At 43.7% G+C, this 26,025-nt stretch overlaps 1 protein-coding gene across 1 annotated transcript in view; it reads left to right on the top strand.

The window, feature by feature from the left end:
- Positions 1–461: 461 nt before the first annotated feature.
- LOC115469600 (sacsin-like) overlaps positions 462–26,025 on the top strand; it is a 44,572-nt gene continuing 19,008 nt past the window's right edge. The window contains exons 1-2 of the mRNA XM_030202395.1: positions 462–498; positions 21,399–21,549. Of these exons, the coding sequence (XP_030058255.1) occupies positions 476–498; positions 21,399–21,549 (174 nt within the window). The 5' untranslated portion in view covers positions 462–475. The remainder of the gene's footprint in view (positions 499–21,398; positions 21,550–26,025) is intronic.

Raw genomic sequence — 26,025 nt, 5'->3', positions numbered from 1 at the left:
TTTACTTTGAAAGCGGAAACAGGAGAACATTGAAATTCTCTTTTATCGCCAGCAGAGCAAAGAAGCCAAGGGAAAGACTGAAAGAAAAAACGTGAGACAGGATCAGAGTTCCTGACTGACTGACTGACTGACTACCATTTTGTTTACTTTTTAATTTTGCACAATCTGCTTTTGAGTGTGAAGACAACATACTTTTTTTTCTAGATAGCAGTGATGGATAAGCAAAAAACTGAGGAGCAGTAGAGGGAAATTATGCAGCATGAATCAGGATGCAGTTATGTTTTCCATAAACCATGGTGAATAAAGAGTGAGAGTGTTTTTTTGTAACTAAGTTGGTAGAACTGAACTCTGATGTTGATATACAGATAAGAAAAAAAACAATGACCAATTCTACAAGAGGAAATGAAAACTAAGTTTCTATGAGTACCGTGGCTGCTTAATCTTTTTAGTAAGCAAAGGTCCAGGAAGAAAAAGAATGCAGGGAAAAGATGTTATCAGGTACGATCTTTTTTCACCTTTCTGCTCTTTTCTTCTAGACTTTAATCATGGGTAACTTCTTTAAAATAAGTACACCATCTCCTTGCAAATAAGGAAAGTGATTGCTACAGCAGTTAGGATGGAAAATTACTAGCATGACTGCTTCCTAAAACTAAGAAACTGTGGTTCAAATATAATGACAAATTTTTTGGTTTGGCTTCTTAAGTCTCTCCCTTCTCTGCTGTAGGACATTATAACTTCCAGTTAAGCACTTTAGAAGTGGCAACCAATTGGTGATCAGATGTATAATGGAAAAGAGGCATGGAGAAAGAGAGAGACCTGTTGGCCATTTTCTTCACTACTAGTTAGTTAAATCCAAACCATATTTTTCCCAAATAAGACACACGCAGTTGAAAATATGGTCACGCCCTTTATTGCTTCTCCCTTAGTGCAATAAGGTTTGCTTTTCTGTTTGTGGCGAAATCTAAATTTGGCCACATGTGGTTTTCTGCTCTTGATATACAACTGAACGGTCTTAAGAGTCTGCCTTTATTTGCCATAGAATAGCAATTTTATTCATTTTAATTATCTTTTTTTCTCATCTAACAGCAAAGTTATAAGTGTCTACCCTTTCTCACTCTTCTAATACCATGACTCACAGCTGTGGTTAAGAAAAAGTACAGTACTCGAGCATGGAACATTTATTTCATCATATTGGGTTCTGAGAATTAAGCCTTTGAGCTGGCAGGTAAAGTACTTGAGCAATATGTTGGCAGTGCAGGAACCATCATACAGTACTGTAATGCCCATCATGCCCAGGTCAAGGGCATAACATGGAATTGCAAGAGATTTATATACTATATTTTAATTTAGGTCTCCCTTTATTTTCTCACACTGATAGGGAGTTGAGCCAGAGCTAGGATTTAGGACTGAGCACAGTTTGGCTAGTCTACTTAACTGATATGGAATTTCTCTGACTCATTTGTATTCTTACCATTGACTAATGTTTCTAATTTTAAAAAGAGGTCAAACAAATATTTTTCTGATCCTGTTCCTGCTGACCTTCCTCTTGTCACTGTTCCTCCAGGCAAAGCAAAAGCCACTACAGTCTTGATGCATGGCAATGAATTAGAATTATAAGCATTATGGCAGTGATAAAACATCATACGTTATATATTGTGCAGGTCTAGTTTTTCACTTCCACCAACCCATGGTGTGCATACCAGAATGTGCTGCATGTCTCCAAACTTTGGAAACCAGTGAAGCTACCTGGCCACTGTGTTCCACTTTGCAGCCTGTAGGAAGACCAGTCCACTTCGGCCAAGAGAAACAATTGGGCTGTGGCATGGAGTTTATGGCTTTCAGGGAATACTTGCAAGATGCTGGCAAAGAGCACCATGTAAGGGGAGGGGGGAGATAGAAGAGATCGCTCCAGTAGCCCAGAAGTTGAAGCTGGCCATGTTCTGGACTGCTTCCATTATTTTCTAATGGGGCCTTTTGAATAGTGACAATATAAGATAGAGTAAGTTCTTGGTGGACCATGAATAATAAGGTTCAGTTTGAAAAAAGGCAAAGTATTCACTAACCACAGTTATTTTGATTCAGTCTTTCTTTCAGCTCTTTTAAGAAAGAGCTCATAAACCAATATCTCTCATGGTCAGATACTGGTTTATGATGAATGTTGCCTATTCACTCTCAGGGTCAGTCTGGAGGTGCAGTCAAGTGGGAAACTTTGCATATTTTTTATTTTGTAAACGTTATTATTTATGAAATTTAAATAACAATTACAAGTATATCACTTGAGCAATATTGAGATACATTTGAACATAATAACTAAAAAAGAAAATAAATTGCAATTTAATCACGAACTATAGGTGCCCTGTCAACATTGGACAACACAATTGTAACTCCACCAAAATGTAAATTATAAGCCACTTTGAACCAAAACTTGTTTTTGGATAATAGGTGGGATACAAGAATGCATAAATAAATAAATAGTACCTACATTTTAAAGTCCACTAATAAGGAGGCAAAGCATCATTTAAAGGAGAGTCAAAAGAAAAATAAAAAATAAAGAAATAGCATCATGATAAGACTGAACACAAGCACAACCTAATTCAAATTGTAGGCTATAGAGGTTAAGAGGGGCATTTTAAAAAGTAAGTCCAACTCAGAATTCAAATTAGTACGTCACAAATGGATGCCCATCTCACATGTATTTTAGAATAGCCTGTTGTAAAACATATGTGAGATGGACTTCCCTGTGCTGGAAATGTCCAGCATGAACATCCATTTTCCAAACAAACATCTAAATTATGGGGCAGAATGAGGGACATGGATGTCTGTGTGGCAGCAGAGGAACATCCATATTATAAAGTGGCCACACAGATGTCCATATGGAGGAATAGCCTAATAATTAAGGCAGCCAGCTGAGAGCCAGAGATTGCTGGTTCAAGCCCCACTGCAGCTTTTTTTTAATTGTGAACATTCCAGGGACAGAAAAATACCTACTGTGATTTTCTTTTTCTCCATTCAGTGGAGAACTGCTCAATCAGCACTTTTCTGTAACCTGGATGTGCCAAGTACCAAGTCTAAAAACAAATGTGCATCTTTTTGAACATGGACGTCCCTTCCTCTTCTCCAGTCGGCACTGGTTGCCTATCTTTTGCCCCTCCCTAGTTCTGCCCAAAACATGTCCAGACCATTTCCTCATGCCATATGGATGTACTACAGTGTTAGACATCTGTATTCTGGCTTTATAAAATCGGTATTTGGATGTTCATGCAATATGGATATCTAAATGCTGGTTCAGATGTCCCAAACAAAAATAGGGCTTCTAAAACAAGCACCTAAATGTCTGAAGATATCTGAACAGGCTCCTCAGAAGAAGCAGCAATAGTTTGTCACTCAAAAACATTGTGAGCAGTGAAAGTTCAGAAAAGATATATTTAGCACGATCATACCAAATAACACATTTACAAAGAAATTTCAATAGGAATCAGGCCCCGATCTCGTGTTGCTTCCTTTGTTTCTGTATAACTCTGGAGACATCAAGGAATACCCAAAGTTGAAGACTGAAAAATTGCTGATCTCTGTTCATAAAATAACGCTTCAGAACAATATCTTTCTTTGTCTCCTAAGCAAAGAGCAACCAAATTAGCAGGAGATGTAATCATCATCCTTTGAGAAATCAAGCTGTCTAGAGACACATCAATTCCAAACAAGTGATCTAATCCAGAATTGTGACATGTAGAAACAGGAATATAATAACCCTATTCAATTTAGGCAGAGAATCTTTTGTCACCCCCAAAATTTCAACCAAGTATTTATTCAACATTGCAACAACAGATAGCCTAGTAGACCTTGGAAAATTTATAAACCAATTATATTAAACTAGAGTTGGTTTATGGGGCATATTGGTGTTAGACTCTTTGGATTTTATTATATATGTCTGTGGTTAGTTAGGGCTTAATCATTTTGCTGGTTTTACCACTATGATGTTCCAGATTGTAGCTCATTTAAGCAAAGCATCTACCTGTTTGTGAGCTCACCGTAATATTATTATGCTCCTATCTATTGAAATCTTTGGCGTGGCAGTAATTGTCTATGGGAGAAGAAACAATTCAAATAAATATCAAATATATTACTTTATTACTGCTCATCTGAAAGGGTTTACATGTCAAAAGCTAAATTACATTCTGTAAGAATGGAGAGCTTTCAGTTTGAAGGCAGATTGGAGTTAGGAATTGTCCGTTAAGCATGGCTGTGGAATTAAACTTAAAAACTGACAGAAGAGGGTTTCATATATATCATGTTATAGTACCTGCTAAATTCAACTCTGACCTCCACTTGGGCTCATTTAGCAGGTCATTTACCAAATGCTGGTAATGCATGTTATTTGCTGCAAGGCCTATTTTTATACAGTGGGCCCTGTGGTAAATAAAACATATTAACTGCCTTCCCTTTAGCATGTGCATGACCTCTATAATCAGCTATGCTAAAGTTCTGCAATTACTGCATGTTAGTTGACAAAGTTTATATTTGTTATCTGCTGCGGGCATTACCAGCATTTTGCCGAGCAGATATTGCAAAAGAATTTTTATTACCATGCATTAATTGCATGGCAGATAATGCAGTGAGCTAAGTTGCTTACTTGTAGTGGAGGTTTTCCGTAGACTGTAGGATAATACAGATACACATTAGGTGGGGAGGGACTCTGGAAGAGTTTACCAGCTGGATTAGTGCTGCCCCCAGATTGCATCCAAGGTTATGGTTTTGAGTTTTACCAGCAGAGAACTCTATGAAGTCAGGGCCAACCGTCCAAGACTCAAACCTACCCTATCTAATGTCAAAGTGCTTGAATTCACCACAGTTTCAACTCCTAGTGCCAACAGACTTCAGGGAGGTTGACTCTAAGAGCAGCAGCACTAGAAGAGTCCCTTCCCAGTGGCTGCTGTTTCCTCCATGACAGGTTCCAGTTGCACTGCTGAGACATCTCCCAGAAATGTGCCAAGTCCCATACTGGGGGGAAGATCTCACATGTCCAGGTTCAATGAGAGCAAACTGTCAATCAGAAGGGAAGTGCCCACATTCACATCAGGACCGTACTGCCTCCAGTGCTGCAGTCAATACCCCTATGTACTGGATCATTTTGGTTTCTACCAGGATATTCCGTACATAGGCTTTCCATCTACCCATTGTAGACTCAGCAGCAGAGCTTTGCCCTGTAGAATCTATCAAAATTCCATCTTGGCTTTGCCCCAACAATCATATTTTAAAATAAGTGTGGTTTGTGCAGTTTGCGTTCTGGGGATAAAGTTGCTGAGTCACTAATCATCAATGCCTTTTGTTTTAAAGAAGCTAAACTCCCATAATTTGTACCTTAAACGCTTGCCTGGCTAGACGCTGCATTATCTAGAAGGTGTAATTTTACTGTAAAGGGTATAATATCTTTAATATAGATGTAGATGCTGAATCACAGTTACTTGTCTACAAACACTGCAGAGCTGCAGCAGTAGCTCTTTAGTGCAGCATTTCTTTCTGGAAAATCATGGAAGCTGGCTGCTTAATTCAGAAGTTTGTTCTGCCCTTTCAAACGTTAATTTTATATTTGTTCGGTTTCAAGGTATTTCGTAAAGCCATCATTTAAATTCTACCATTGTCTCACATAGCTGATGGTGCCTTTGGACTTCGGTACATTATTATTCTGGTCACATGAGCCATGTGAGACAATGCACAGCCAGCGTTTCCCTGATGTTCATGTTAATGCAGATTGAGTTTCCAAAAGTCTTCATTGATCTTGTACAATTCTTGTATATCCCCCCAGTACAAATCTTGGTAAATGCATAACTGTGTCATCCTAGGAGTATAAAATGTGCCATACTGAGACAGATCAGTATGCTGTCTTTGTTCTGCACCTTCAGCAGTGTGTACATGTTGGTATATTGTTTCTAGATTTTCACAAGGCTTTGACAAAGGGTGGTGGATGTGTGGAACGACTTCCAAGTGGAGGTGGTGGAGATGAGGACTGTATCTGAATCCAAGAAAGCATGGGACTGGCATGAGGGATTTCTTAGGGGGAGGAAGAGATAGTAGGTGATATGGATGGGCAGACTGGATAGACTATATGGCTTTAGTTGCTGTCGTTTTCTCTGTTTCTAATAGCAGAGTGCTGCAAGGATCTGTACTGGGACTGGTACTTTTTAATGTATTTATAAATGATCTGGAAATGGGAATGATGAGTAAGGTGATCAAATCTGTAGATGACACAAAACCTTTCAAAGTTAAATTGCATTTGGACTGCGAGCGATTGCAGTAGGACTATTGAATGGTGGGTATATAAGTATCAGATGAAATTTCATGTGGGCAAGTGCCAAGTGATGCAAGTTGGGAAGAATAACCCAAAGTATAGCTATGTGGTCCAGAAGAGAAGTCACCACTGAGGAAAAGGATTTAGGTGTTGTCGTTTGCAGTATGTTGCAATCTTCTGCTTACTGTGTGGCGGGTGCAAAGAAAGCAAACGGAATGTTAGAAATGATTAGGAAAGGAATAGAGAATAAAAGAAAGACTATCATAATGCCTCTCTGTTGCTTCATGGTGAGACTGCATCTTGTTCAATTCTTGTCACCACAACTAAAAAAAACCAGCTCTTCCCTCCTGCCTTTTGGGGTGCCAGTGCATTCTGGGATGCACTGGGAGGGGCTAAGCACCATATAAGGAGGTTTCTTTCCTTATGTGGTACTAAGCACCTCCCAGGTCATCCCAGGGTGCACCAGGCAAGGGCTGAGTGGGCTGAGCACATTTTGAGAAGGCAGGCCCAGAGTTGGGAGGTGTTGCTCCTGCCTCCAACTTTTAATGGGATGGGGATTGGGGATCAAGGATCACCAGATTTTTGCTTTAGGTTCACTAGATCACTAGGGTTTTTATGCTTGGGGGTGCAGGGGGGGGGGGTCTACCATGGGCAGCAGTTTGCTTGCACAATGCAAGCAGACCGCTCCCTGTAACAACAGGTCCAGACCTGTTCATTAAAGGTAGGTGCTCACTGTCTGTGCATTGCTTGGAATACTCATTTTAATACTAATGAGCTCCTTGCTGTGCATTTTTATAGGGTTTTTGATAGCTGCTAACAGCATACATTAAAGCCACAGAAGGCCCTTTGTGCATTACTCGCTAAATAATATTGGCTTTAGACTAGCTACAACCAGTCTAAAGCAAATGTTGCCCCATTTCCCTCCTACCCTTCCTCTCCAAGATACTTGAACGCGTCGTTCACAGCCGTTGCCTTGATTTTCTGTCCTCTCATGCCATCCTCGATCCGCTTCGATCCGGCTTTCGCCCCCTACACTCGACAGAAACGGCACTATCTAAAGTCTGTAATGACCTGTTCCTTGCCAAATCCAAAGGTCACTACTTGATCCTCATGCTCCTGAAGAAATTGCAGAGCCATGGAATCGGAGGTAGGGTATTATTATGGATTAAGAACTGGTTGAAAGATAGGAAGCAGAGAGTAGGATTGCGTGGCCAGTATTCTCAGTGGAGGAGGGTAGTTAGTGGGGTCCCGCAGGGGTCTGTGCTGGGTCCGTTGCTTTTTAATGTATTTATAAATGACCTAGAGATGGGAATAACTAGTGAGGTAATTAAATTCGCCGATGACACAAAATTATTCAGGGTCGTCAAGTCGCAGGAGGAATGTGAACGATTACAGGAGGACCTTGCGAGACTGGGAGAATGGGCGTGCAAGTGGCAGATGAAGTTCAATGTTGACAAGTGCAAAGTGATGCATGTGGGTAAGAGGAACCCGAATTATAGCTACGTCTTGCAAGGTTCCGCGTTAGGAGTTACGGATCAAGAAAGGGATCTGGGTGTCGTCGTCGATGATACGCTGAAACCTTCTGCTCAGTGTGCTGCTGCGGCTAGGAAAGCGAATAGAATGTTGGGTGTTATTAGGAAGGGTATGGAGTCCAGGTGTGCGGATGTTATAATGCCGTTGTATCGCTCCATGGTGCGACCGCACCTGGAGTATTGTGTTCAGTACTGGTCTCCGTATCTCAAAAAAGATATAGTAGAATTGGAAAAGGTACAGCGAAGGGCGACGAAAATGATAGTGGGGATGGGACGACTTTCCTATGAAGAGAGGCTGAGAAGGCTAGGGCTTTTCAGCTTGGAGAAGAGACGGCTGAGGGGAGATATGATAGAAGTGTATAAAATAATGAGTGGAATGGATCGGGTGGATGTGAAGCGACTGTTCACGCTATCCAAAAATACTAGGACTAGAGGGCATGAGTTGAAGCTACAGTGTGGTAAATTTAAAACGAATCGGAGAAAATTTTTCTTCACCCAACGTGTAATTAGACTCTGGAATTCATTGCCGGAGAACGTGGTACGGGCGGTTAGCTTGACGGAGTTTAAAAAGGGGTTAGATAGATTCCTAAAGGACAAGTCCATAGACCGCTATTAAATGGACTTGGAAAAATTCCGCATTTTTAGGTATAACTTGTCTGGAATGTTTTTACGTTTGGGGAGCGTGCCAGGTGCCCTTGACCTGGATTGGCCACTGTCGGTGACAGGATGCTGGGCTAGATGGACCTTTGGTCTTTCCCAGTATGGCACTACTTATGTACTTATGTACTATCCGCCGTTTTTGACACTGTCAATCACAATTTACTTCTTGCCACACTGTCCTCATTTGGGTTCCAGGGCTCTGTCCTCCTGGTTCTCCTCTTATCTCTCCCACCGTACCTCATGGTTCTTCCTCCACCCCCATCCCGCTCTCTGTTGGAGTTCCTCAGGGTTCTGTCCTTGGACCCCTTCTTTTTTCAATCTACACCTCTTCCCTGGGCTCCCTGATCTCATCTTATGGTTTCCAATATCATCTTTATGCTGACGACACCCAGCTTTATCTCTCCACACCAGACATCACTGCCGAAACCCAGGCCAAAGTATCAGCTTGCTTATCCGACATTGCTGCCTGGATGTCCAACCGCCACCTGAAACTGAACATGGCCAAGACCGAGCTTATCTTCCCACCCAAACCCACTTCCCCTCTCCCTCCACTCTCTATCTCAGTTGATAACACCCTCATCGTCCCCGTCTCATCTGCCCGCAACCTCGGAGTCATCTTCGACTCCTCCCTCTCCTTCTCTGCGCATATCCAGCAGATAGCCAAGACCTGTCGCTTTTTCCTCTATAACATTAGCAAAATTCGCCCTTTCCTCTCTGAGCTCACCACCCGAACTCTTGTCCACTCTCTCATTACCTCTCGCCTTGACTACTGCAACCTACTCCTCACTGGCCTCCCACTTAGCCATCTATCCCCCCTTCAGTCCGTTCAGAACTCGGCTGCACGTCTTATCTTCCGCCTGGACCGATATACTCATATCACCCCTCTTCTCAAGTCACTTCACTGGCTTCCGATCAGGTACCGCGTACAGTTCAACCTTCTCCTACTAACCTACAGATGCACTCGATCTGCAGCCCCTCCTTACCTCTCTTCCCTCATCTCCCTTTACGTTCCTACCTGTAACCTCCGCTCTCAAGACAAATCCCTCCTCTCAGTACCCTTCTCCACCACAGCCAACTCCAGGCTCCGCCCTTTTTGCCTCGCTTCACCCCATGCTTGGAATAAACTCCCTGAGCCCATACGCCAGGCCCCCTCCCTGCCCATCTTCAAATCCTTGCTCAAAGCCCACCTCTTCAATGTCGCCTTCGGCACCTAACCACTACACCTCTATTCAGGAAATCATGACTAACCCCAACTTGACATTTCGTCCTTTAGATTGTAAGCTCCTTCGAGCAGGGACTGGCCTTCTTTGTTAAACTGTACAGTGCTGCGTAACCCTAGTAGCGCTCTAGAAATGTTAAGTTGTAGTAGTAGTAGCATGGTAAGCTTTAAATTACTTCCTTACTTTGAAGGCCAAACTTGAACATTTCCTCGGCAGCTCAGTTCCTGTGGTTTAATAGCATTATCAGTTTCCTCTGCCTCAACCAGGCAGGCTAGTCCAGCAACATGAGACAGGAGCTTATGGGATCAATTGTGCTAGCTCTCTTCCCGGCTGCTGATCCTGGAGACCAAGCCACTGGGGAAAATGTAGGGATAAGGAGAAATTTTAAACTACCTGCTCTGGTGCCCTCTACCGTTTTGTTACCCCAAGAATCTTTAGTACTCTAGGTAACTGCCTGGTTTGCCTAATGTAAACGCTGACCCTGCTCTCTCACTCTTCCAATTCCATTCATACCCCAATCTAGTCCCCACTCCCCTCGCCCTCACCTAGACTCAGACCTGCTAAGTCTTCCGCATTCAGCGGGTCATCTCCCGCACTTCCGCCAAAGCGGGAAAGTCTCCCGCTGAGACACGGCATCGGCAGAGGGGTGGTTAGTGACATTGGGGGAGTGGTTAGTGATGTCAGGGGTGGAGCTGATGATGCTGGGGGCGGGGGTGTGAACTTTTTGGGCTGGTTTGGGGACAAGGTAATCGGCAACCCTGATCAAAATCTCCCTCTCAAAAATTGGGACCCCTTGGCAGCTCTGTACAGAGACTCCCATTAAGCTTCTCTTTCCACTATAGGTAGTCCTAGCATTTACTCTGTCCAGATTAAATTCCCAGATGCAGGTCTCCATATCTATCTCAATGCTGCTTCTGCCTCCTGGGGCCTCTCCCTTCCCCGTAGTCTCTCTGCACAGATCATAGTAATTTGAACCAGGCCTGAATGATATGTGCCTGCTGCAGAAGTGGGTTGAACTGAAGCCGTGCCTACACAGCCCCCTTTCTCATCTTTTTGGAGCTAATAATACATATAGCTCATAGGAGCGAACGTTTCAAAATTATTGGGGGTGCTAAGCCCAGTGGAAATAACCCCTCCCTGGACACATTCAGTGAATATTCTCTATATTGGGGGTGCTCAAGCACCGACAGAGTCGGCTCCTATGATATAGCTAGAGAGAAAGAAGAAGGGAGAAGAGCAGTTCTTTGCATCAGAGGAGCGTCCCCACAGGCTGCATTCGTGCATGGGTTAAGGAAGCCGGGTTGACTTTTTGTTTTCTTTGCCCCCCCACCCCCATGGTCGGCACTTTGAGGTGTTACACCCGGACCATTACCATTTCACCTTTTCTTCCAATACTGGCTGGAACAGAAAGCCTCACGGGGTATCCTTCCTCTCTCTTCCCCCTCCCTCACCAGCCATGCCTATGACTAATAATAGCGCCTAACGGTTCGGATGTGAAGGTTGATTTTCGTGCTGAATTATCACTGGTCTCCACTCTTCCTCTTACAACGTCATCATTCCCCCTCCCCCAATCCCTTCCTTTCCTGCTGCTGCCGCCGGTAGACACGGGCTGTACGGCGCGAGGAAGCGCACGACAGCGGTGGAATGTGAGTAGAAAGATTAACCTCTCGCGGCCCTATAAATATAGCTTTGATGAACTAACTGTCAGTGATGCAACTGGGGTGGTAGTGGTAGAGTCGCACAGACTAGAGACTATTTAGATTGGTGCGTGACTGGCACGGGCTGCGGCTACCGCAGTCAGGGGGAAGAGGGCCTGGGGGGGACGCTCTCTTTTAGCACTGTCATTGAGTCCAAGGCACAGACAACCATTTAGCCCAGTTTCTGCTCATGGTATTTTTTTTTTTTGACACACTATAAAACATCATTTTTTGGCGGTAGCATAACAATTTGTTTTTCTTATGCAGATTGTTGGACTCTGCTGTTTTGGTTGTAAGTGGAGTTTATGGCTTTACGTTTTAGTAACGTGTTTGAAAGCACTGCTTTGTTGAAATGACGAGTTCTGTGCCTTTTTTTTTTTTTTTGGTAACACTTTCGTTTCTGGCCCCTTTACTCCTCTGGAAAGTACTGCTCATAGTAGCTTGTCATTGAAAGGGAAGGACCTCGCTTTTCGCCTAACGGGTGTCAAGAATCAGAGCAGCAGCTGTTCATTTAAAAGAGACATTCTGGGAGGACCTGAAACCTGAGCTGCTGCAACTATGGGGTTATTTGGCGAATGTAAATTGGTGCTTTCATCAGTCTTTTTAGTAGGTTTATTCCTCTCTGTCATTGATTGCTGTTATTACCAGCCAAAATGAAGGAACAGGATACTCACTGTACCTATGTTCAAAGTCTAATTCATAAGAACCCAAGAACATAAGTGTTGCCATACTGGGACAGACTGAAGGGCCATCAAGCCCAGTATCCTGTTTCCAACTGTGGTCAAGCCAGGTCACAAGTACCAGGCAATTAAGTTTAGTAAAAAAAAAAAAAAAAAATACACGTATAGAGTGATTTCTCTTCTGCTTCAATAATTTCATGTTTTCACAAGGAGCAACAATGCTAATTGAAGACAGTCTGAGTGTGAGTGTGTGTGTGTATATATATATATATATACACACACACACTAGTAAAAAAGGCCCGTTTCGGAAACCAATGAAACGGGCGCTAGCAAGGTTTTCCTCAGAGTGTGTGTGTTTTACAGAGTGTGTGTGAGTGTGTGTGACAGAGAGTAAGACTGGGCGTGTGTGTGTGAGAATGACAGTGGCAGGGCCCCCCTCCCCGTTCCAGGGTATTCCCACCCCCTCCCTCCGTGTCCTACCAGTTGCAGTGTTGTTGAACCCCCTCCCTCCCTCCCTCCCAGTTCTATGGTTTTCTCACTCCCACCCCTCCCTCCCAGTTCTAGGGTCCTAAACCCCCCTCCATCCCTCCCATTTCCTCCTCCCAGTTGTACTGGTTTGTGTCCCAGTTGCAGTGTTTTCCATCCCCTCCCTCCCTCCCATTTACTGCCTGTAACTGCAGCAGCATCGCCAGGTGTGTGTGTGTGTGTGTGTGTGTGTGGGGGGGGGGGGGGGGATGACCCCTGAAGCAGCTTCAGAGAGATGTAGTAAGACCTGCCGCCAGCATGAAAAATATATTGTAATAGACGTCAGATTTTCCCCATTACTAAATAGAGAAAGTCAACTGATGTGGCAGCTTATATATATATATACTAGTAAAAAAGGCCCGTTTCTTATCGCAAGGAAACGGGTGCTAGCAAGGCAACCCCCCCCACCCTCCCTCGCTGTGTCGCTCTGTCCCCTCCGAGTTCCAGACCCCCCTCCCTCCCTCCCAGTTCAAGGCCTCCCAACCTCCCTGGCCTCCCAACCACCCAGGTCAAGGCCCCCTCACGCCCCTCCCACTGAGTTCCAGACTCCGCCCTCCCTCCGTATTCAACACCCCCCTCTCTGCGTTACGGATCCCTGGACCCCCCTTCCGCGACCCTGTCGACCCCCCCTTCTCGGCGAAAACCGTCCCCCGCCGCCGTCGAGTACCTGTGCTGACGGGGGACCCCAACCCCCGTTAGCCGAAGTTCTGTTCTCGTCTGTCCTGGTGTTGCTTCCTGAATGATCTGTTCAAGTTTCTGTGCGTGCGTCTGACGTCAGACGCACGCAGAGGAACTTGAACAGAGGAGCATTCAGGAAGCAACGCCGCGAAGGCCAGAACAGGACTTCGGCTGTTGGGGGTAGGGGTCCCCTGTCAGCACAGGTACTCGATGGCGGCGGTGGACGGTTTTCGGCGGGAAGGGGGGTCGACAGGGTCACGGAGGGGGGGTTGTTGAATTTGGAGGGAGGGCGGAGTGTGGAACTCGGTGGGAGGGGCGTGAGGGGACACGGGGTGTTGATCTTCAGGTGGGGGGGTGGTTTGGTGAGGTGCCGAGGGAGGGGTCTGTGTTGCCCCGCTCCCTGCCACTTGCTCCAAAGTGGCAGGGAGCGGCACACTGTTTCCCAGGCAGGGGGAGAAGTAGTTTCCCTACTCCTCCCCTTGCCTTGGAATCAGCTGTCAGTGATGTCACTGACGTCAGTGCGTTCTAAGCTGCCTAGCAGACCACCTCCGAGGGAGCCACGGTCCCAGGCACATTAGAACGCTGGAGGTGAGAATTATTATATAAGAAGAAGATATATATGAATTAATACATACATACCCCATTATCCCAAAGAAGTTCAGCTTCAATGTGGCTTACATCAAACTTTAAAGCAAAGTACAATGAGGATTATGCGTAGAGAGGGGCATAACCTGCAGAAGAAAGGAGGTGTTGATGTTCAGTTTTGGAGGCCGTATCTTGCTAAAGATGTAAAAAGACTGGAAGCGGTGCAAAGAAAAGCTACGAAAATGGTATGGGATTTGCGTTGCAAACCATACGAGGAGAGACTTGCTGACCTGAACATGTATACCTTGGAGGAAAGGAGAAACAGGGGTGATATGATATAGACGTTCAAATATTTGAAAGGTATTAATCCACAAACAAACCTTTTCCGGAGATGGGAAGGCGGTAGAACTAGAGGACATGAATTGAGGTTGAAGGGGGGTACACTTAGGACTAATGTCAGGAAGTATTTTTTCACGGAGAGGGTGGTGGATATGTGGAATGCCCTCCCACGGGAGGTGGTAGAGATGAAAACGGTAATGGAATTCAAACATGCATGGGATAAACACAAAGGAATCCTGTTTAGAAGGAATGATTCCGTGGAATCTTAGCGGAGATTGGGTGGCGACGCCGGTAATTGGAAACAAAACGGGAGCTGGGCAGACTTCTACGGTCTATGCCCTGATCGTGACTGAATAGATAGGGATGGGCTGGAGTGTAAATTTTAAGGGGCTTCAATGTTATCTTCAGAACTTAGTACAAGAACAGTACTGGGCAGACTTCTATGGTCTGTGCTCTGAGAAAGGCAAGGACAAATCAAACTCAGGTATACATATAAAGTATCACATACCATGTAAAATGAGTTTATCTTGTTGGGCAGACTTGATGGACCTTTGTTGTCATTTACTATGATTAAACAAAAGTAAAAGACAATAAGAGATAACATCATAGTAGCAGAATAATTCATTTGAAAGTAGCAAACTAGCTAAGAGAATTACAATGGTCAACAGTGGCAAGGAATTCACTAAATAAAAATGCTTTCAATAGTTACGAAATATTAGGTCAACAATTTTTTTTTAATGTGCTATAACTGGCTAAATGAGATCTAAATATTCAGTGCCAGGCCATGTCTAGGCATTAGCATTGAATATCTGGGTCTCACTGGACTTGTGCTGGTCCCTGGAATTTATGCAGGTCCCCGCTGATATTCAGCTGGGATCCGCGTAAGATATATATGCAGGTCCCAGCCATTATTTAGCCACTAGTAAAAAAGGCCTGTTTCTGGCTGAAATGAAACGGGCGCTAGCAAGGTTTTGCGCGGAGTGTGTATGTTTGAGAGAGTGTCTGTGAGAGTGAGAATGTGCAAGTGTGTGTGTGTGACAGAGAATGGGTGTGAGTGTGTCTGTGAGAGAGCGTGTGTGTATGTGAGAATGAGTGTGTGCGAGTGCGTATGTGAGACAGTGAGTGTCCTTCCCTGTCCCCCCTGTCAGGTGTCAGGACTGGGGGGACTGTGGACAGTCATGAAGGCAGCCCCTACCAAAATAATGAAAGCAAGACCATTTGTATAATAATCACTGCATTTCAGAGAACAAAATGGAGCAAGTTCCCACATGCTATCTTTTGCTTTCTGTATTCAGTAGCTGACAGGCTTGCTAGACTTACCTAAGTGGCTGCAGCTGCAATACACTGAAAAGAAAGCAAGGAAACCTATGAGACGTAGATACGGCCGTCCCCTTGGCCTCTGACGCTCCTCCCTTCTTCTATTTGACTTCCCTCTGATAGGTCCGTCATTCGGTGTGAGGCTCCTCCCTTTTCATGTTTCAGTTCCCTTTGATAGGTCAGAGCGGTGCAGCTGTGGTACTCCTCCCTTCTCTGATAGGTCAGGGCGGGGCAGAGATGTAGTGTGCTTAAAAATGATTACAGAGCTTCGAACATACGAACTGTTGAAGCCTCAGAGTGTGCTTTAGAACGTTGAGGGTGCTTTTTATGTGCAGATGGGGCGTGGCCTACGGCCCAGATGGGCGTGGCTAAGACTGAGGGTGAGTAGTCCAAATAGCCTAGCCTACTAGGAGGACAGGAGTTCAGGACAGATGGAGTGAGCTTCAGAACGTCTGAGGGGGGATTTTATTTATATAGATGTCTAGCATAAAGTTCCAGTGACTAGCATATGTCTGGTCAGACCCAGATAGTTGATTCTGACCTCTAGTGGTAGTACTGGGAGACTATTGCTAGAGGTTGTGGTGGCCATTTTACAGGCAGGCAGCAAGTGGTGTTTGCTCCTGCCCAACCTACCCCACTCTAGACCAGCAGGGAGCACCTGCATAACTCCTGACGCCTCCCCAACCCCGTCTCTGGAATGCTCTTCCCCTCCCCAGTTTTTAGATGGCCAGTTATTGCCAATATATTGTGGAACTGCCTGAAGTGCTGCTGTATATTGATGGATGGTCTACTGGGCATGATGTAAGCCAGCAGCCTGCTTAAATTGGTTTGAGTATTGGGCTTGCTGTTTTTCCAGCATTGCTGACTTGTTTAGTTGTTAACCGCTTTGAACCCCATAATAGGGGATTTAGCGGTATGCAAGAACCAGATAAGATAAGAAATGCACAAGAAAGGATTTATAATATTAGATATTTGATTGCTGACATGCCACAAAAGCACAGGATCAGAGAAATTATTATATCAAGGCTTGACACCACTATTCCCATATAAGACATGTTTATGTCCCTTGATAGCTCAATGTAATACCTGGATTTGATTCACTAGCCTGCTTTCTGCCTTTTGTGTTGGCAAGTTTTGGAGGTGGTATTGCTTGTCATCAGCATTCACAGCTGAAGGGAGTTGGGAGTTCCCACTCTTTCGCAGAAGTGATACGTAGTGGCTGTCTGAGAGTGCACTTGTTTTGGGTTCAGCTATAGCCTGCGTTTCAGTTACAAGGTTTGCTACAGCAGTTGGGCTAGTTGGGAAGGGGTTAAAATGGGGAAAGCCCTAGATAGCTGTCATCAACTTTTATATTTCCCCCCCCCCCCCAACCCCACCCAAACCTTTTCCCAGTTGTCATGAAGTTAAAGGCCAAAGCTGTGAACGTGTTATACACAATAATAAAGCAGACAATAATATACTCTGTGTAATATCCACCCAACTTAAAAGCACTGATGCAAGGACAGACTGTCCCTTGCCTTCTAAGAATTCCAAACCCAACCTTGCCCACCCCAGAGTTTTATATCCTAATCCCCCAATCCCACTCTCCCTCCCTAGCTACTATACGTACAACAGGAATGTTGTAGTGCACAGCTTTATCACAATTGGAGGTTGATCACAATCGTACTATGTGCACATGGAGCTAGACTTTGAATATATGGTTCCCATATCAGCCAGAACCACTTTTTGCGTTTCATAGTGAGACAAGCATCTGGGGCCTCCCATGCCTTCAAGGTATGAATAGCGTTGCACCATTGCCAGAAAGATGGTGCAGTATCTGTGCACCAATGCTGTAGTCTACTTTTTAAGCCCACAACCCTGGCTTTGTGTAAAAAGTAGTGCTTATTCTTAGTAAGAGGCCCACAATGAAGTAAGGTCCACAGTAATAGGCCCTGTGGTTGAGGGTTTTAGTTGCTGATAAAGTTCTCAACAACAGACTGCACCTGATGCCAAAACCTTTGAATGACTTTACAGGCCCATAGAGCATGAGAGAAGGAGGTATCCACCTCCCCACACTTTGCACAAAGTGGGGAAGTTACACATCCTGCTTAGGCTCTGATCAGTGTTCTAAAAATACATTCTCTGTTCATAGCATTATGTACTACCAGCGGGAGCTGTAAGAAGATATGGTTAATAGCTGTTGAGAAAAGTGCCACCTCAACAAAAACACATCTTCTTGAGAATTATTAAGGTGTTAATGTAGCCAGTGAATAGCATTGGATTTTATGAGTGGGGAAAACACTGTGCTGTTTACTGATTTGATGATACCTCGGTTGATGCCATGATTGTGATTCTTACAGTCAACACAGTTTGTGGTCTTTTCTATATTCAAAAATAGGGGAAATCCAATTATTATGTTATGATAAATGTATCTAAAAAAATTAACTAATGCTTTTACAACGTCATAAGGCTTATGTGTGTGTGTTTTTTTTTTAAATATGCAGTTTAGAATAGGTGCTAGATGAAATTCAGATCAAAAGTGACCTGAACTCTTGGGTTAGAAGTGCTAATGACAATTTTGAGCTCATATCTGAATGGAGTATCTGAGAAAGGGTGCCTTTAGTTTCATTGCATCTCCTATTGTTCACAGAAATTGCAGTATTAGAAAAGGTACAGAGAAGGATGATAAAGGAGATGGGACCCTTATATGAGAAAAGGCTAAAGAGTTTAGGATTCTTCCACTGGTTAAGGGGCGATATGATAGACATCTATACAATCCTGATTGGACTGGTGGTGTTAAGCACGACACTATGAAGTTACAAAGTAGAATGTCTAAAACAAATAGGAGAAAATACTTTTTTCACTCAGGAGGCCTTTTACAAAGCTGTGCTAGCGTTTTTAGCTCGCGGTAAAAGTGAGCTGGAGGTAAACGCTGAGACGCCCATAGGATTATAATGGGCAAATCAGCATTTACGGTGAGCTAAAAACACTAGCAAGGCTGTGTAAAAGACCCCTCAATACCTACAGTGGTGGAAATAAGTATTTGATCCATTGCTAATTTTGTAAGTTTGCCCACTGACAAAGACATGAGCAGCCCATAATTGAAGGGTAGGTTATTGGTAACAGTGAGAGATAGCACATCACAAATTAAATCCGGAAAATCACATTGTGGAAAGTATATGAATTTATTTGCATTCTGCAGAGGGAAATAAGTATTTGATCCCCCACCAACCAGTAAGAGATCTGGCCCCTACAGACCAGGTAGATGCTCCAAATCAACTCGTTACCTGCATGACAGACAGCTGTCGGCAATGGTTACCTGTATGAAAGACACCTGTCCACAGACTCAGTGAATCAGTCAGACTCTAACCTCTACAAAATGGCCAAGAGCAAGGAGCTGTCTAAGGATGTCAGGGACAAGATCATACACCTGCACAAGGCTGGAATGGGCTACAAAACCATCAGTAAGACGCTGGGCGAGAAGGAGACAACTGTTGGTGCCATAGTAAGAAAATGGAAGAAGTACAAAATGACTGTCAATCGACAAAGATCTGGGGCTCCACGCAAAATCTCACCTCGTGGGGTATCCTTGATCATGAGGAAGGTTAGAAATCAGCCTACAACTACAAGGGGGGAACTTGTCAATGATCTCAAGGCAGCTGGGACCACTGTCACCACGAAAACCATTGGTAACACATTACGACATAACGGATTGCAATCCTGCAGTGCCCGCAAGGTCCCCCTGCTCCGGAAGGCACATGTGACGGCCCGTCTGAAGTTTGCCAGTGAACACCTGGATGATGCCGAGAGTGATTGGGAGAAGGTGCTGTGGTCAGATGAGACAAAAATTGAGCTCTTTGGCATGAACTCAACTCGCCGTGTTTGGAGGAAGAGAAATGCTGCCTATGACCCAAATAACACCGTCCCCACTGTCAAGCATGGAGGTGGAAATGTTATGTTTTGGGGGTGTTTCTCTGCTAAGGGCACAGGACTACTTCACCGCATCAATGGGAGAATGGATGGGGCCATGTACCGTACAATTCTGAGTGACAACCTCCTTCCCTCCGCCAGGGCCTTAAAAATGGGTCGTGGCTGGGTCTTCCAGCACGACAATGACCCAAAACATACAGCCAAGGCAACAAAGGAGTGGCTCAGGAAGAAGCACATTAGGGTCATGGAGTGGCCTAGCCAGTCACCAGACCTTAATCCCATTGAAAACTTATGGAGGGAGCTGAAGCTGCGAGTTGCCAAGCGACAGCCCAGAACTCTTAATGATTTAGAGATGATCTGCAAAGAGGAGTGGACCAAAATTCCTCCTGACATGTGTGCAAACCTCATCATCAACTACAGAAGACGTCTGACCGCTGTGCTTGCCAACAAGGGTTTTGCCACCAAGTATTAGGTCTTGTTTGCCAGAGGGATTAAATACTTATTTCCCTCTGCAGAATGCAAATAAATTCATATACTTTCCACAATGTGATTTTCCGGATTTAATTTGTGATGTGCTATCTCTCACTGTTACCAATAACCTACCCTTCAATTATGGGCTGCTCATGTCTTTGTCAGTGGGCAAACTTACAAAATCAGCAAGGGATCAAATACTTATTTCCACCACTGTAGTTAGCCTCTGCAATATTTTGCTGAAAAATGTGGTAAAAGCAGTTAACATAGCTAGGTTTAAAAAATGTTTGGGCAAATTCCTGGCAGAAAAGTCCATACACTGTTGAGGTAAACCATGGGAGAAATGGCATGGAAACTATTTACTTTTTTGGATCCTACAAGGTACTTGTGTCCTAAACAGGACACTGTCTGATTCACTATGGCGTATTCTCATTGATGATAAAAATGACTGCATGTGCATATATTTTAGGAACCTATCAGCAAGCTAGCAACTGTTTCTATAGCCTGGCTGGAGGAAGAGAGGTGCTCTTTTCTGTATCATTTATCACCCCCTCTACCTTAAGCAGTATACATAAAAAGTGCACAAACAAAAAAAAAGCAACACTGGGCCTTCAAGACTGAGACAGTAGGAGTATTTTATTGACAAGTGACCCGACACGGGCCTTGTTTCGGTGTAAAACAGCACCTGCCTCAGGGGTCAGTGTTTGGATGTGAATTGTTTAAAATGTATGTGTCCAAAGCCTCCAAAAACAGACATAGATAAATCTGTAAAGCCAAACTTGCCTGTTGGAATGGACAGCCTCGATATAGAAAAACAAATCTCCTGTATTAGCAAATAGTATTGAAGGCCCAGTTTTGTTTTTTTGTTTGTCCCATTGTATAATACGAAATACACATCAAACGTTTCAGGGTATCCAAACCATGCCCACAACACATTCTTGGAATCTCTGCCCTGGAGCATCTCCATGGGTAAACAGTGGTTTTCTGAAATCACATTTACACATGTATGCCAATCTACACGTGTAAATGCTGCTTTTTACGCATGGAGATGCTTTTAAAAATTACCACCTTAAGCTCTTAATTTTTAATTATTACATGGAGATGGTTAACACAAGTGTCTTTGCAATTGCTCTAATTCATTTAAAGTTGTTCTAAATCATGTGTATGTACAAAAATGTATCCCAGTTTCTTTTGTTTATGCCATTTTAATAATTTATTTGTCAATTTTAAACAAGCTTCGGGATAGGTTAGTTGCCTAAAGACTGCTAATGATGGCTAAACTAAGCTGCCTAGAACTGAAAATGCATGCTATCAGCTGAGTTCTAATGCATGTCATGCCTAACTAAACTATGCTTTGGGAACATCTACATTTTAAGCAGCTAAATATTTATCTGTCTAATAATAAAAGATATATTAACTACTGTGTGTGTGTATGTGTCCCTTTTGTATATTGTTTTGTTTCCCCTCACAGAAACCTTTTTATTTCCTTTTGTTGACAGGTTGGTCAGAATTACAATCCTCCATGAATATGTTGGCTGCAGGACATATGATTTGCCGCCTTCTACAGCTGTTAAAGATATTAAGCAGTTGCTCTACACAGAAACGGATTTTCCTGTTTCTGAGCAACATTTATGGCACAACAATAAAGAGGTAAACTGATTTCAAATAATGTATTCTGTCTTGCATATCGTGTGTCACGCAATTTGTTATAGAAAAAAAAATCAATCAGCCCAGACAAATGGGTTTTGCTCCACAACCAGCAACTGGAGGCAGGGAACACTGAGCTTTCAGTGATGTCTTCCTTAGAAGTGATGCAACCATGTAACTTTTCCAGTATTTATCTATCTCCAGCATATGGTGCAGATGGACTGGTGCAACAGACTCCTTGGGGCACAGTCTATGGCCTGGGGCCCCATGGTTGAGTACATGGCTGGAGGAGTGCTCAGAGTAGTGCAGAACAAGCTAGAGATAGTCTTGGTGGCAGAGATGCTCTGCATTCTCATTAGTAGTGCTGGGGCTGCACTTCCTGTGGTGTTTGGAGTTGTGCACCATATAGATGTGGAAAGTGAACTGGCCTCTGTGAGAGAGAGCCCTGTAATTTCTTTTCTTATTTATTTATTTAATTTATTTATGTATTTATATATATATATATATATATATTTTTTTTTTTTTTCAAATGTATTATAACAATGCAAGAAAATGTTGTAAGAACAAATCACAATAGAATAAACCAAAATTATAACAGTATAGCGTCCACAACAAGGAGAAACAACTTGAGATCAGCATTTCTCCATACTACAAAATAAGGTAGGGCACAGGTTAGACTTATTTAGAACCCTATTTACTATCCTATCCCACTTAATTAACCAAATTAAGTAATCAGTTCCTGTTCAACTAGTGCTTTATCCTGCAAAAATGTTTCCAATTTTATAACGTCAAATACATACTGATCATTTTCATAAATAACCAAGCACTTGCATGGAAATTTCAGAAAAACAAAGTGGGTCCTATAGCCAAAACCCTAGGTTTTAGGAAAGCCTTCCTTTTAAGCTGAGTTGCCCTGGCAACATCAGGTAACATCAGATATTTTGTCCACAGAAAAGTAATTGTTTTTTTTTTGTAACGTAAGCTTTTAATATCTCCATTTTAATTTCCACTGATTTCATAACTACTGTCAAAGTAGATCTTTTTGCAATCAGATCTTGAGAATATTCTAAGAACTTAGGTACATCCAAACTATCTGGAGAGTTAAGTGCATCTACTGCATCCTCCTCATTAACCTACTCCAGGGATGTAGCCTTGGAGGTGGGCTTGGACCCCTGACTGGCAGGGGTTCCCATGCCTCGCCATTGGAAGTGCTCCTCCTCTCGCAACCACCACTGCTGCTGAACCGTGCCTGCCCCTCCCCCCACCACCACGTTCAGTTTTCGCTAAACTAAGCTTCCTTGTCATCTATACCGGATCAGTCCAGACAAATGGGTTATGTCTATCTACCAGCGGATGGAGACAGAGAAAAGTATTCCAAGTAATTTGCCCTTTAAGGTTATCGTGCAGCCTGGAACACTCAGTATTTTCTCTGTCCCCAAGCGGGTGGTAGATGGATTGTGCACTGTAAGCTCCTGTCTCGGTGTATCCTGAGTGACAACCTGGCTGGTGGATTTGTGCTATTTTCAGGCTGTTAAAAAAAAAGAAAAGAAAAAGTTGAGCTTGGATGATACTTGATGAAGCCAGGTCCCTCTCCTCCCAGCTCAAGTGTGCTCTCCAGTTTTCTCTGTTGTCTGAGGTAAGCGGGTTTTTTCTTTTTTCTTTCTGACCCTCCGGGGAGGTCTGCAGCTTTTTGATGCATTTTGGTATTGGCTCTCTTGGTTCTGGTGCGGTCCTGGTAGGCTCTGTGTTTTTCTGGTGGTTGGTTACAGAAGATGTTTCAAATGGAACAAAGATTGATATTTGAGTGGAAGACTGTGGTTCCATTCAGTCTTAATAAAGAAGTAGATTGGCTAGGAATTTAGTAGAGTGACATAGGCAACCAGTGTTCAAATACAGGGGTATTTAATAATGTGCATGCACCGGTATTTAGGGTGCATAAGCGCCATTACTTCCCCTACCAGAGAGAGGTCCGCTCCAGTTTTGTGATTGAAAATAAATATAAGAGATATGAGGTGTGTGTGTGTTAATAAAAGTTTGGAAGGGTTTAGAGGGGTTATTAGGTATTTTGGCTGTCCTTTCAATATTTACTTGTATATTGTAGTTAAACCCCTGAAGATGCCATGAGCGAAACACAGGGACTGTGTTGGGTTTGACAAAAGATTATAATCATAAGAAGTGGGTTTCCTGAAAAACCAGTTGACCAAGGAGGTGGCAAGAAATTGGAGGGAGTTGAACAGTTGGAATATTTGGAAGTATTTAGATAAATTGCTTTTATAAGAGACTAGTAAAAAAGGCCCGTTTCCGAAACCAATGAAACGGGCGCTAGCATGTGGTTTTTTTTGTGTGTGTGTGTATGAGTGTGTGAGGATGCGGTGTGTGTGCAGGTTGTTGATGTGTGTCTTTTTTTGTTTTGTTTTGTTTTGTTTTTTGCTTGGGGGTTGGGGGATGTGCTGTGCTGGCAAAGTGGGTTGGATTGGTGTGTGGCTTTGAGGGTGTGATTCCGTTGTATTGTGTGTCTGTGGTTTTGTCTGTCAAGGAGGTTTGTGGAGGGGGGGTCTTTCTGTTGGTGAAATGTAAATGTGGTTGTAGGGGGGTCAGCCTTTGTTGAGGAGTGTTTTTTTTTTCCATTTTTTTTTTTGTGTTGTGCTGAGGCAGCAGTGTTGTTTTAGATGGGCGGAAGGTAGAGGAGCACGTTCTTTTTCTGTCGGTATTTTTTGGCCGTTTCAGGGCTGCTGTAGGGGAATGCTGGAAGAGAAATGTGCTGTTGGAAGCAGCGCCATCTTTTTCCATTGGGCTGGGGTTCTGGGCATCCTGGAGGTGGGTGATGGCTTGCCTGAGGACGGGGATGGTTGTTTTAAGTTGGCGGAAGGGAGAAGAATACGGTCTCGGGCCGTCGGGGGGTGTTCCGGTATGTTTGGTCCATTTCAGGCCGGCTGCTGGGGAATGCTGGAACATTTATGCGCTGCAGGAATCAGCGCCGTCTTTTTCCGGGTGCTCGGGGAATCCCCGAGGTGGGCGACAGCTTGCCTGAGGCTGGGGATGGTTGGGCACGTCCTTGGCCGCTTCGGCAAAAGGGGAAGAGGAAGGGGGTGGGGAGTTACCTGCAGCCGCCTTAGAAACCATGTATTCTTTGTTTGTTTTGTATTATTAGTTTGCATTTCTGTTGAAGAAAGAGTGGATGCCTTTCGAATGATGGAGGTGGTGCGTTGGTGTGCGGTTGTTTTGTTAGTTTGGCAGCCAGTCTCCAGCGATTCCTAGGCAGGGAAGGAGTACTCCTCCCCCTTCCTTGGTCGCTGTTTGCTGCTGGCTGGGTCGCGGGTAATCCTTCCAGCTGGGCTGCAGCTTGTCCTGTTCGCCCACGTCCCAGATGGTGAGGGGCACGTTGTTTTCCGGCTCCTCCGACTCCACGTCAAGCGATCGTAAATATAGTCTGTGCTATAGGCCCTCTGGCACACTTCAGTACCGGCATTAGGCATTTAAAAATTTCTTCCCCCCCCCCCACCCCTCCCCCCAGTCTATTTTTGCACATACCCACAGCATGAATATTCCTCTCTCGTTCCAGCGGTGGTTCTCTGCTCTCTGTGCTGCACAGATAATGAGCCATTCTGCTTGGGAATGCTCCTCCCTTATTGTCATGTAGTTTCCTCTGATTGGTCCGTCTTACGTTGCCTAGTGTTGCCTGGGAACGGTGTTGTGATGGTCCTTTGTGTTTCAGAATGTTGAGGGTGTTTTTTCTGATTGGTCCGTCATGCGAGGGCGGGGCAGAGAAACATGGTCAGTGTTGTGGCTTCACCACCATGAATCCATGAACCCTTCAGGGAGTGACTGAGTGACTTCAGAATGTTGTCTTCAGAACGTTGAGGGTGAGTTTTATTATAGTAGATATGATATCACACTGCCCTTGAAATGAGAGGATTGGAAACATTGGAAGATTGCAATGACATTAACAAGAAGGGAAATAACTGGAATTAGAAAGTTATCCAGTAATATTGGTTTTATGTATAACATTATGTCTTGGATATTGAATAGTGAAACCTGAAATTTGATAAACTGCAGAGGGTGTAGTTTATACACAGAATAACTCTTTTGTATGTTGTAAATATGGTAGTAAAATATATATTCAGGTAATCAGGGAGGTGATGAAGCGAGAATGTGTGAGAGAGAGAGATGAAAAGTAAGTGTGCAAGATGTATGTTAGGAGATTTTATTTATTTTATTTATTTATTAGAGAAACTCTGTATTTTGCCAGGGATATTCAAACTAAAACAATAACAATTCTACTTCAAAATGAGTTTGAAACATACATTTTGTAGATATCTCTTTTTGTTATTAGAGGATTCAACCAACGAAATCCTTAATTCTCAATTAATCAACAAAGAACCTCAAAGCTCCTAATAGGGAGAATACTAAAAGTATTTCATAAACCACTATTAAAGTAAGGAGTAGAGTACTATCATAGGTCCCAGTGAAAGGAAAAAA

Source organism: Microcaecilia unicolor, chromosome 4 (assembly GCF_901765095.1).
Source record: "Microcaecilia unicolor chromosome 4, aMicUni1.1, whole genome shotgun sequence".
Lineage (NCBI taxonomy): Eukaryota > Metazoa > Chordata > Amphibia > Gymnophiona > Siphonopidae > Microcaecilia > Microcaecilia unicolor.
The sequence above is the reverse complement of the archived record's forward strand: the minus strand, read 5'-3'. Positions and strand labels throughout refer to the sequence as shown.